We start from the raw sequence: 12507 nt of genomic DNA, 5'->3' as shown, positions 1-12507 counted from the left end.
ATTCCACTTTCGAAAGAATGTTTAAGGCTTTCTTTCTTAAGAAACAGTCCTTAGAACAAATTGTTTCAAAGAAGAATTCTCCAGAATTACTCAGAAAATTTAAGTCTATTGTCCAGAGTCATTGTTTTGGTTTCAATCCATTTAATATATTTAAAATTAAAAATTAAACAGTTGTTAAGATAAAAATAGATGTTTTAGAACATCTTAAACAACAGCTAAAAGTTTTGTTAGAAAAAGAAAATCTTGCCCTTTTTTACAAATCTTGCGAATTTTTAAATCCAAGTATTGACTTGCAGTTCTGCTTCCCATGCACGCAGCACAAAACCACACAATTACATATACATAGATCCCTGATTAAGACATTTCAAAATGGCTTATTAAAAATGTAAAAGTCAATTTCAACTGAAGTCACATTTTGTTAGTCTAAAGAACAGTCATTTCTTCTGAAGATGAGTATTTCTCTTCCTTTGCTGTGATGCTTCCTTAGAGGTTTTCTGCCTGTGAGTGAATCAGTGTTTTACACATCACACAGCTTGTGAAAATAAGTTAAGCATTACTGTGCCCAGTGAATGAGTGCCTTTTAAAAAACAAACACATTCAACTCTACTTCATGGCTGAGACTATGGCTAAGAGGCTGACTGGGTTATCCTTTCTTTGCTGGCCTCCTTCACTTCCATTCATCAGCTGTTTCTGATTCACATGAAGACTGGTATATCTGGCATACTTGATGGAACAAAGTAACAACAAGAAAACCCAATTAAAACACTTTGTGACTTCACAGATTCATTGCATCACCTATAGCTCTTCCATTTCGAACTGTGTATTAAAGCTGTTTGCCATGGATGTATGTTCAAAGATCCTTGTCAGGCTTGGTGTCAGTAGCTCCACAGAATTACATGACAGCTGCTGCGAGGTATCACTCTTCAGGGCCATGATCTGATGTGTTCCAGGATCCCTTCTGTCATAGTACAGAGCCCACAGCAAAGTAATCGTGAGGATCATAGCCAAGATCTGTGTTACTCCAATAGAGATTCCTAGAAATCTCAGCACTTGCAATTGCTTTGTTCCCCTCAAAAAAGTGTACATTTTTTTACCACATCCCTATGAAACAAAAAAAAAAATTTAAAAGTTAGTATTATTTGGTTTGCAGTTCCCAAGGTTTAGCTCATCCTACCTAGTGCCTTTCCTGGCTCCCCAAAATTTCTCTCTTGCCTCCTTCAAACAATACTTTGAAAATTATTTTGCCTTCTTTTTAATCACTTCCATAATGACATATTCAAGTTTACTCATACACTGAGAGGTTAATGCACATAAGCTCTAAAAGATCTATGCTACTCTAATTCAGAAATCACTCTGAGTTCCTACCAAATATATCTGTTTTCTAAAGAAACTCAACTGGTTTTGTGAAGGTTTAAAAATCCTCTTAACCCTTCTTTCTCTCCTTAATTTGCAGGTCTTCAAAGTCAAAGGTGTCAATTATTTTAAACTCATCAGACTTTTTATACAATTACCACCACAATCTGAAGTTTAAACAATATTATAGGAAATATCTACAGACCTGCATAACCTCATCAGTTTCTTCCCACCTTTTCTCTTTTATCTGGGCTCATTATATGCCAGCTTATTTAGTTCCACATAAAGTCTCTAAGGGAGTAGAAAAACCATTACATTCCAGTCACCAGTAAAGAGCACTGAATAAAATAACCTTTAATGGAGGACTTCTGACAAATTTCCAGAACACAGGGGGTACACAAACAGACTTTATTTAGTACTTAGTGATAATAATACTACATACATGTGGCATTACACCTACTTTTCATTTCTGAACTACTTGCATCTCCTCGTTGCAAAAAACATATCCACTTACGCTAGCTACATTCTGCCTATGACTATATTTTAAAATTAACTGGCTTAATTTCAGATTCGAATATAGAAACTTTCCTTCCAATTACTGTGATGATGGCATACCAACGGCCAGTTTTGCTTCGTATCTTGTGCTGTTGCTACTTAAAGCGAGCCAGGCAGGCAGCTTGACCCTGCTCCAAAGAGGTGACAATCCACACATTGTATTAGGAATATGGTCACGCATACCATAAAATCATAGAATCATAGAATAGTTAGGGTCAGAAAGGACCTTAAGATCATCAAGTTCCAACCCCCCTGCCATGGGCAGGGACACCTCGCCCTAAACCATATTACCCAAGGCCTCGTCCAACCTAGCCTTGAACACTGCCAGGGATGAAGCATTCACAACCTCCCTGGACAACCTACTCCAGTGCCTCACCACCCTAACAGGAAAGAATTTCCTCCTTATATCCAATCTAAACTTCCCCTGTTTAAGTTTTAACCCATTACCCCTTGTCCTATCACTACAGTCCCTAATGAAGAGTCCACCCCCAGCATCCCTATATGCCCCCTCTGCAATTATTTACAGAATAATAATTATTTTTTACACAGAAAGGATCTGGTAAAAAACTATGTTAAAACATCCCAAGTTGACGTGTCCCAGAAATGGAAATTTGTTTCTTTCAAAACCATCAGCACATGCTCCAAATTTTGCATACATGGCCAACCAATAATTGCTGTGAAAGGCTTTAGAAAAGCTCCCAAGCCTTCTTAAGGCAGCAATGATCCACAAATAGACACTGGCTCTGGGAACTACTGTACAACAGTACAAACACAGGCTACGATGCTTGTTGCTCAGGAAAGGTAATGCCCAGTCTCAGACAGGATAAAACCTTGAGGGACCCTTAGTGACTGGCCAATGTTTATTCTCTATTCTAAACTCTGCAAGGCTTCACAACCTGCAAAGCTGCAAAACTCAACGGCACACAGCCACCAAGGGAAAATTCAGAGTAACAGACTGGATAACACCCCAAATAATCAATAGGCATTGGTCCCAGAAGACAAGGAACCCATCAAGATAGGCTTTATCTTCAAAATGTCGTTTTTGTGTTTATATACTTACTACGTTTCTTACAGCTTTTCTGTGAGAAGAAAGCAATTGATCAAAGTGACAGAATCTGAAGACAGAACATGCTAAATAACACTTTTCAATCACACTGAAAGTCCCTAAAGCCAACAGTTTCAGATGCTACAGTCCCCAGCGTATTTGATGAAAGGTCCAATTCTTGCCTCACACAAAAAATTCATGCTGCACTCAACAGATTTTCATTGAGTATCTAAATTAAATTAATGCACTTTATGATAATGGTACCAAAGTTAAAGGATCTCAATCTCTTTGCTCCATTCTTCATTTCGCTGTGTTGGCTTCTAAACATTAATACAGTTTATAGTCACAGAACAGTGAGTGAATGTGCATTCTTTGACACTTGAAAAGAAAAAAAAAACACTGTAGAAGCAGCATTGTCATTGAACTTGATAAGGAACAAAAAATGTCACATTGGTGTCTTCTTGAACTAGAAGGCAGTGCTGTAATTATACTACTTTCCAAATTTGTTTTTAATTACAGACAAGCTGACTGCATTTTAATACTTTTAATAACTTTAAGGAATGAAGGTACATGCTAGTCACAAGTTAAAAATACTCAACCACAGCAGTATTCAAATTCAGTTCATTCATTGCCTAGAGGAAACATCCATTAGCAGAGAGCAGTGACATTAATGCCTGCATCTCCTGCAGTACAGACACATAATTGAGATGAATTATGCCTGAACTAGATAGACTGCCTCCCTCCATTTAATGATATTCTTGCAGTTCTGCTCTAATACACATTCAAAATCAGTTTTAAAATTGAGAAATATCCAGCCACCCCTGTTATCCTCACATTCATGCATTTTATTTCTGCTTATGCAACACATTCATAGTTGGTAGCCTGCAATCAAAGGGTACATAAATATACTTCCCTGCAAAAGTAAAAGTTTGTCACTAAAAAGGAAGCTCTTGTTGACAGCTCAAAAGTAGTATAAAACTGTGCAGCAATCATTCGGAAGGATTAGCTTCAAATTCCCACAGAGCTATGGATTAAAGGCCTGATTCATATTTATTACAAAGGCCATTTTATCTTCAAAGTGGAAACAAACCAGATATTTCTGATTTACTGCAACATCTGAGAATAAGGAGCAGATCTTAAAGAAGGCATTCTCAGAGTAGGAAAGAGAATCAGCATATTCAACAGACCTCTTGTATGCTCAAATTCTGAGTATACTCAGAGCATACCAGAATACAAAAAAAAAAAAATACTGACTATGCAATTTTGATTATTCTGAAGATACCAACTCCTACCAATCCTTTTGTCTAGGTTACAGTTCCTTGTCACAAGATGGGCAGAGCTGCCCTTGTCCTCAGACCACAGTAAATCTTTGAGTTTCTTACATGTGTCATGATGCATTTCCCTCACAACCACGCCCTAAGGTTAGACTGTTCCATGGACTGCACCAAAGGTGAAGCTCATCAGAATAAAAGCAGTCCAAGACAACTAACACATTTGAAAAACAGCTTTGAAAATAACTCTCAAACAAAACTCTAAGCCACCTTTCTTCCTACAAAAATTGTATTGTGAAGGATTCTAACTTAAAGAAAGCTCCGAAATCGCAGTAGAAAACTGCAGCACAACTACAAAACAAAAAAAAAACCTACGTGATAAATCCCAGCCAAAACAAACTTCAGTTTTCTGAACTACTACAAAGAACTTTTCTGAAGTACCAAAATGAACTTGCAAAGCATTTACATAAGCCCATTTTAGGCTGGCGAGTCTAATACCATCAGGCTCCCTCTCAAACTACCAAATTATGCAAGTTTGTTTGGAATCACTTTCTAAAATGGCTTTTCTCCTTCAAATCTCCAAAGCAGAAGTCAGACCGATTAGCTTTGCAAGTGCAAGCTGGTTTTGCATGATACCGATAAACATATTAGCAAGCACATCCTATGAGCCTGTGAAACAACCCACAGGCAAGGACCATGGAAAAAACAAATGTTTTGCCAACCAAATACTGTACATATCATAAAGCAACAAGAGTATTTTTGTGGCTGGTGAAACATTTTTTTAAGGGATTATGGAGTAGGTAAGGAAAAATTTTTTTTTCTAAAAGCTGAATCTGTCCAAAATACTCTGAGGTATAGTAGGGGAAGAACCAGAAATATGCCCTTCAGGTTTCTTTCATAAAAAAGCCAGGCAGGCTTTATTAAGTGGGTCTTAACAAAGCCCTGATGTTCTACAACATCATCATCTTTGACTGTTAATTTTCTACAAGTAGAACCAAAAGAACTTGAACATACAAAGCGCACAGAGAACCACTTTCCCAGAACATGGCTAGGGGAATGAAATATTAGCAGAAGAGATGACATAAGAAAACCCTGCAGTTTCAACAAGACACTCCAATGACTAGTACTCCTCAGAATTTTCTCAGCTTCCCAAGCTCAACAATTTGTTTTTCATTGAGTGACACTGCTTACGTACTCTTGCCTTTTCACATAAGCAAGAAGGATACTCAAGGCAAATGAACATTCTGCAGCTTCCACACTCTTACTTTGAGCACTCTCTATGGCAGAGTTGGTCTGTGTGGTGTCAATACTGGCAGCAGTATTACAAAAAAAAACCAACAACTATTATTGCAAAGTGAGCCACAGTTCATTCTTCTTCAAGCATGAGTAAGAGACTAGGCTTCTTCTGGGGCCTGCTGAAGTCCTTTGCGATTCAGAGACTAACACTTCTAAAGTGTAACCAGTGCTGGGAGCTTTGCCATAAGGCAGGAGAGTCTCTACAATTAGCTGATGGAAAGAAAACAGCCTCTGCCACTGTCTTTAAGGCACAGACTGGCCTTCTGAGGCACAGGCCTTTTGGCAGCTCTTCCTTCTCACTTCCTAGTGGAATCACACCAAGCCTAGGATGGATGTCTGAATGTCCATAATAAATTACATCATTTCTGCTCATAGAGTCAATGCCATACAAATGCATTTCAACAAAACCAGATTCTTTCCTGGCAACAGCTAATATTCATTTTGGCTTGTTTTTACAGTGGGTCTCCCCTGCTTCAGAGGTATCTCTCCATAGCATCTCAACAAGAGCTACATAATTAGATTCTTGTAAGAAAGTTTTTGAAGTGGTAAGAGACTGGGACAAGATAAAATGGTTCTTTGCGTGATCTTCCATAATGCAGGATTTCATTGTCTGCTGGAAAAATATTCATGCTACAGCATGTGGAAGGATACTTCTCAGGCTCATCCTCCTTTCTATGCACCCTATATTATTTTTAAAGAGAGCAAATGAAAAAATGTATCTCTTCTCAGAATCTCCTAACTACCTGACGTAGACATGGGGTTTGCCACTACTGGACCACCTGGCCTGTTGGTCATTCTGCTATTACTGAATGCACAATTAAAGATTTTCAGAGGTCTGCTAGCATAAAAAAAAACCAAACAAACAACAAAAACCCCAAAATGGTAGGTATCAAAGCAGTCTCCAGGCAAAGGTGACTTTAGACAACATATTTGTGAGAACAGTTAAAATTGTGTAGTAGAGAACATATTTACTTCTTTGTGTAAATTTCACCCTAAGAACAGTAACGACTTGCTACCATGATCACCTCCCTCACCCACTTTAAAAAGGTCCTCTCCCGATTTTAAGGTTTTTGTTTTAGATTATTTTTTTTCAGTAATAATCCTAGTGTAATGTAGAAGAGTTAGAGAGAAAGAGCATTTTCACACAAAGTTTCTGTGCATTCTCACAGTGGAGCAACTGAATTACCTGCCTCCTTGCATAAGCCCTGTTAAAAGAGCTCTCATCTTCTAAAGGACTTCTCAAAAGCATCCTTCACTGTACAACATACCACTCCAGTCCTCATTACTTCACGGAAAGTGGAATTTCTCTTCCTTTGGCAATCTGGAGCCTGGACATTACACTAAAACTATTTGTTCGGGGTTTTTTTTTATTTCTGACTGAAGCAAATTTCAACTCCAACCTAACCATTATAAAACCAATATTCAAGCACATCTCAGATGTTAACTGCACTGCTAACAAGTCATCTCAGTTCCAGGTAAGGGTGGGCGGGTTGTTTCTCTCCTTTTTCCTTTCTTTCTTTCTCCCTCTGCTTCAGCACTAATCAATAATAAACATAAACAAACACAACAAATACTTCCCATAAACACAATTACTCAACAAACTCTTGTGCTTCATTGCAAATTATGAGTTTGGAAAATGGATCAGGAAGAATGTACAAAGCCTTCCGAAATATCCACACTTCTCTTCTTACCTCCTGATAAAGGTCACTGAGATCCTCATGATGTGCCTGCTTAGAGCATCCTGGGAACTCTCTGACACAACAGGAGTCAGGCGGCCAGTCCATCTCCGTCATTTCCAGCCAGTCTGTGAAGTACACCACCCCACAACATTTAAACTGCAAAGGAAGGATTAGCCAAGATCAGCAATGATGATGTTACTTCTTCATAAAAGAAAGACATGAAAAAAGCTACATAAATTCCTATTAACAACTTCCAGAACATTTACGTAGGACTAAAGACTTTTACATAAGCTTCTACATATCCTGTTTTGCTGTGCTTTGACATAAAGGTGACATGAGAAATGTAGTGAACAATGAGCACCTCAGAAACAGCCAATGATACTGCTCTGCTGTTTAAATCCCAGCTGCTCCCTCCACGGGATGCTTCATAGAAATTGACCTACCCTGTAATTCTGCTATCCTTACTACAAGGAACTAACACATTATAAAGGGTGACTGATGAACAAGTACACCTGTGGCAGAAGGAACTAGTAGGGAAAGGTGATTAAGGTCTTACTAGTGAGGATTATTCCTGCAAGGCTAAAACTATGGACACATCTGTTGAAAATCAAATGAGAAAAAACACAGATCTATCTGAATACAGACAAAGAAAAAAAGATTTAAAAAATGAGTGAAAAGGTATGGAAATGACAAATGCTGAAAGGAAAAAGGGAAAAGGAAGGAAGGGGTATTACACTAAAATAAAAACTGCAACAGAACAAACCATAAAAGCAAGAAGTCTGGATGCAAAGCAGATGAGTCATAATTGGCTATAAAAACCACCTGGTCTAACAACCTGTCTTCTCTGCAAAACACCAAGAGAATTAAAGCCAAATGACCACTCTACAACATTCCTAGCTGCTGTCACATAAAAAAGGGTTAAAGCAGCTATATTAAATTTTCTTTGGAATTGGATGATGAATTGATATAATGGAAGAAAAAAAAAAGAAAAAAAAAAAGCCTTGCTGCACGAACAGGAAGCTGTTTTTTTGGCTTTGGGGTTTTTGTTTTGTTTTGTTTTGGTTTTTTCCCCCATCTGGATGTTCTCTAGTACCAGCCTGAGTTTGTAAGTCATCACCTGGTCCCTCTGACCCGTGGGGTTGGAAACATTTGCCCCCCTTACCCGCTTCAGAGTCAGAGTCCTGTATACCACGCCTCTTTTCAGTCAAAACCAAGCAAATCAGTGTCCTGACACAAGGTTAGCACACACTGTGCCTTGACTTCACCAGTCCTCTTACAAATCCTACATCTTCCTTTTTCACTAGAGCTGTTTTTTGTTAATCAGTTTGTGGGTCAAAATCCTCCCAATGCTCAAGTTGCGGCTCCTCACTGTAATTGCAAAGACTACTCATTAAACATCCTTTTATTAATCTCAAATATTTTCTTCCCCTGCCCAGTTCTTCCTTCCTGACTTCAACTGACCCTTCCCATCTTCCTTAGCATAGTCACAAATGATAGTAGACCAGCAAGGGGGTTACGGAGAAAAGACATTTACCATCTCTCTCAGATGTGAAAAGCTACAGAAGAGTGAGCACAAGGCTGACCAGGGCTGAATCTTTGGAAACAAAATTGCAAATTATAATTTTATTCTTTTGGAAAAAAAACCCAAAGAAAACAATAGTGTTAACTGAGAAGTGCCCCAGGCATAGTGCTCATTCAGACATAAAGCACATAGCAGGCTCACACATCCACCATCAGAGTTATGAGTAGACAAAGTAAAATTGAGAGTCCACCAATTAAGTAGGAGCTGTAAAAGAGACTTCTTAGTTCACTTCAAACTTCCCCCAGATCATTCCTCTGACCAGAGATGGAATATAGGAAATCTAAGTTCTAAAAGAAACCTTTTCTCCCCTGGAAGAGTTAAGGCACAGTTGAAGTTTTATTAGCTTCCTTTTTCCACATTTATTTTTATTCATATTAAAACCAGCCATTATGATGACACCACAACAACCAGGAGGATAAAAGGCAACTTCTAAATTTAATCAATCTATACATTAAAAAAAAATACAGTACCAGGTCTATTCAAGGAAAATGAGGCCATTTAATTATATCACCTCAGTTACAGAACAGACACACTCTACCTGTGCACGAAGAATTACTCACAGAGCACTTGCATAGCCAAAGCAGAGAACTGGGGAGGGTGGGGGTGTGTTTAACCTCATGTAGTCCTCACTTTTTCTTTCAGGTTAAGTATAAATACAGACTAACCAAGTGCTGCCAGGAAATGTTTAAATAAACAGGAAATCTGTGCAACAATGATAGATTTCAAGATTTCAACAAGGGCAACACAATGGCAGGCACTCAAAGAGTTCTCTTCCTGCACGTGAGTTATATTTGGAGTTAATGGGTTTTACCTTGAGCAATTTCATGTTTTTGTAACATAATACTTCATTCTTTAAAAATAGTTCTGAATTTTAGTAGGCTAGAGGGCAAAGCTGTGAACAGACAAGGAAGATTTTTGGTTTGTGTCCCACCCCTTCACTCAAAGGGAATAAAAACCCTGATCACTTCTCAAACCTCAGCCAAAGAGACAGTATTTGCATCTTTCTGGAAACTTCCTGTCCCCCTCATTTCCAGATGAACACATTGTCTTAACCAGGACTGCTCTGTGAGAGGGTAACTAACGGAGTCTACAGGAAAGGGAGCACAGTTTAATATTAAAACAGCCTATAGAAATGTTTGTTTCACTTTATTTGTAGATTTTAAATTTTACATACATCATATTCTTAAATGGCATAACAATCCTAAAAGGTGTTGATTTCCTAACCTTACTGGCAAAGGAGAAGACAGTGACAGCAATTTAACTGAATTTACTCACATTCTTCTTTTGGTGTTTTAGGGTTTTTAGGGCATATATAATATCAAGAGTTGAGTATCAAGTGATGTTAACAGGCATTACCACTATACAGGATTTCACATGAAATGAACTTGCATTTATTTACCTATTCACTTAAAACCAAACCTTTTTTTAAAAGATAACATTTTATAATATCATAAATAACATTGATCACGCATGTATTACTTCAGATCATGAATTAACTGTCACCTTACCTCCCTCTGGAAGAAATTCCAAGCATGGGTCAGCCACTGGTACCTAGGTAGGCCATAATTGGTCATCCTGGCTTTCAGTGTGATCATATCAGACCATTGCACCGGAACCTAAAGCAAGGAAAGAAAAGCAATTCACACAGCAGATCAGCTGGCTTGTGGCTCCAAACCCAGAATTTCCATCGATTCTGAGATCTTTCCAATGCAATGACCAAAACAACTTTTAATTAAACAGTAAAATAAGTCCTTCAATTTTTATGATATTGAAACTTTATGACACTTTATTAAAATATCAGAAGAAAGTTATTTGTTTCCTTTGCGTACAAATTAATGTACACTGGAAAACGAGCTGCATTTTGGAGAGATTCAGAGACAGCTGGGTACAATCTGATTAGGACATCACCAGATTTTTTACCTGACATAAAACTTGAACAGAGCACCATTTGTCTGCCCCAGTTTAGATATTTCGCTGGTGTTATCTTAGTCAATAGAAAGAAACAGGCAGCCATATAGGGAAGCTCATCTCAAGATAAATATTTTAAACAGAGCAGATGAATCATTCCATTGAAGTCTCAAATCCACTTTACTTTGTAAAGTGACAAATTTAAATGTGTAACTTCTAAATACACAGAATTATCTGAGATGAATTTTACCACAAGTCTTTTCAGTGGCTTTTGGCTTTGCATGCAGGCATCCTGAACGTACTTGACTTCAGTACTTTGTCCAATAGTAACAGGGAAGTGTAGACATAGAGGCCCCATGAACTTTTTTCTTCACATGCAGCCTTGTAAATCTTTCCTTCTGAAAGAAGAATACTCTTAAGTATTTTTCTTTCAAAATTGGCTACTCAGAACTGAGGTGCTCCCCACTGTCATACTATGACCCTCAGCCAGCAAGTTATTTAGAAACAACAGAAACAAGTCCTATGGCACTTGGCACACAATGCAGTTACGAGTCAAGATAACTAACCTCAGCAGCACAAATTTCAGTGTGCCAAATTAAAACAAGGAGCTGAAGACTTTGCAGCACAGCATTCATGCTGAGTTTTGCCTTGTTCCCACCAGCCTTAACAGATACCGTGAAAGAAATCACAATTACAGCTTTCACTGGGAGGACGGAGGACCCCAGCTCTTCTAGCAGCTATGACTTAGGTCTCCTGTTCAATCTGGAATCAAAGGTAAGGGCATTCTGCAAATAGCAATAAATGGTATCTAAAAAAAAAGTCATCACAATACTTCCTAAGGAGCCTGGAATTCATTGTGCCAGATGCTCTACAAAAAACAGGGACAATCACCACCTGACTGACCCCATAATCCAAATAAGAACATTTCATAATGTTTCATTACCACTGCTAAGTCATACTACATTATCGAAACTTTGGTAAAGCTTGATATATCATGAATATGAATATGTTAATAATATCCCAGTAACTTAACACACCTTTAACTTAGCAGTTTTTATTTCTTAAGCTATAAAGCACTGAATTCACAACTGTCCACATGAAAAATGTTTTAGCAGTAGAATACTAAGGTTATTTAAAAACAGTAACACAGTTCTACCACAGACATTTACACTGTTTACTCTAATAAAGTAATTTGGTTTTGTACTCCATGCATTTCTCTTTCCACCGCACTGGAAGTTAGCACTCTGCTTTCTTTGGATATTATTTGGTATCACTGAAATTAAGTTTATACTTGCCAGACTATGTTTTTATTATCTTATTTGAGTTGAATATAGTCCAAGGTTACGCATGTAACACAAGGCATCCAACTTCGTTATGAAAACAATTGAAAGCAAGAAAAAAAAATAAAATCAAGAAGTGACAGAAGGAAATTAAAAGCAAATCAAAACAAACTAAACCCTACTGCAGGAAGGCAATTTGAATTCTGGAGTTAAGGAGAGGTACCAGAATCTGCTTGACTGCTCCAAGAATGCCAACATGTCACACTAAGGACTATCAATGCATCTACTAAATAGCTTCCCATCAGTTCACGCATGCAGTAGTGCACAGTAATACATGATCTTGAGATGCATTTGTTTGGCTATACACCAACAGTTTTCTGTAGTGTGGTTTGAGTTTAGCATAAGTTCTGTAAAACTCTGTTTGCCACTGAGATCTACTTATTCATTATTATTTTTCTAAGGAGTATCAAGGCTTGACCAATGCCCAAGTAAGCTGAGAACCCACACTGGCTTTTCAATCTTGTGGGTGGACAAATTA

The 12507-nt window shown here is 37.9% G+C and overlaps 1 protein-coding gene across 7 annotated transcripts in view; it reads right to left on the bottom strand.

Annotated features, from left to right (window-relative positions):
* Nucleotides 1-235: 235 nt before the first annotated feature.
* Nucleotides 236-12507, bottom strand: part of TSPAN12 (tetraspanin 12) — a 45307-nt gene continuing 33035 nt past the window's right edge. For all 7 annotated transcript variants that reach the window (XM_061373007.1, XM_061373008.1, XM_061373005.1 and 4 more), the window contains 3 exons: nucleotides 10290-10397; nucleotides 7212-7355; nucleotides 236-1101 (listed from right to left, as the gene is read on the bottom strand). In XM_061373007.1, coding sequence (XP_061228991.1) covers nucleotides 796-1101; nucleotides 7212-7355; nucleotides 10290-10397 — 558 coding nt within the window. In that variant the 3' untranslated portion in view covers nucleotides 236-795. The remainder of the gene's footprint in view (nucleotides 1102-7211; nucleotides 7356-10289; nucleotides 10398-12507) is intronic.

This window comes from Neopsephotus bourkii, unplaced genomic scaffold (assembly GCF_033783945.1).
Source record: "Neopsephotus bourkii isolate Nb327-2 ecotype Australia unplaced genomic scaffold, CSIRO-AGI_Nbou_v1 NB_1624, whole genome shotgun sequence".
NCBI classification, from domain to species: Eukaryota; Metazoa; Chordata; class Aves; order Psittaciformes; family Psittacidae; genus Neopsephotus; species Neopsephotus bourkii.
Note: the sequence above shows the minus strand (reverse complement) of the source record. Positions and strands in the feature narration are given on the sequence as shown.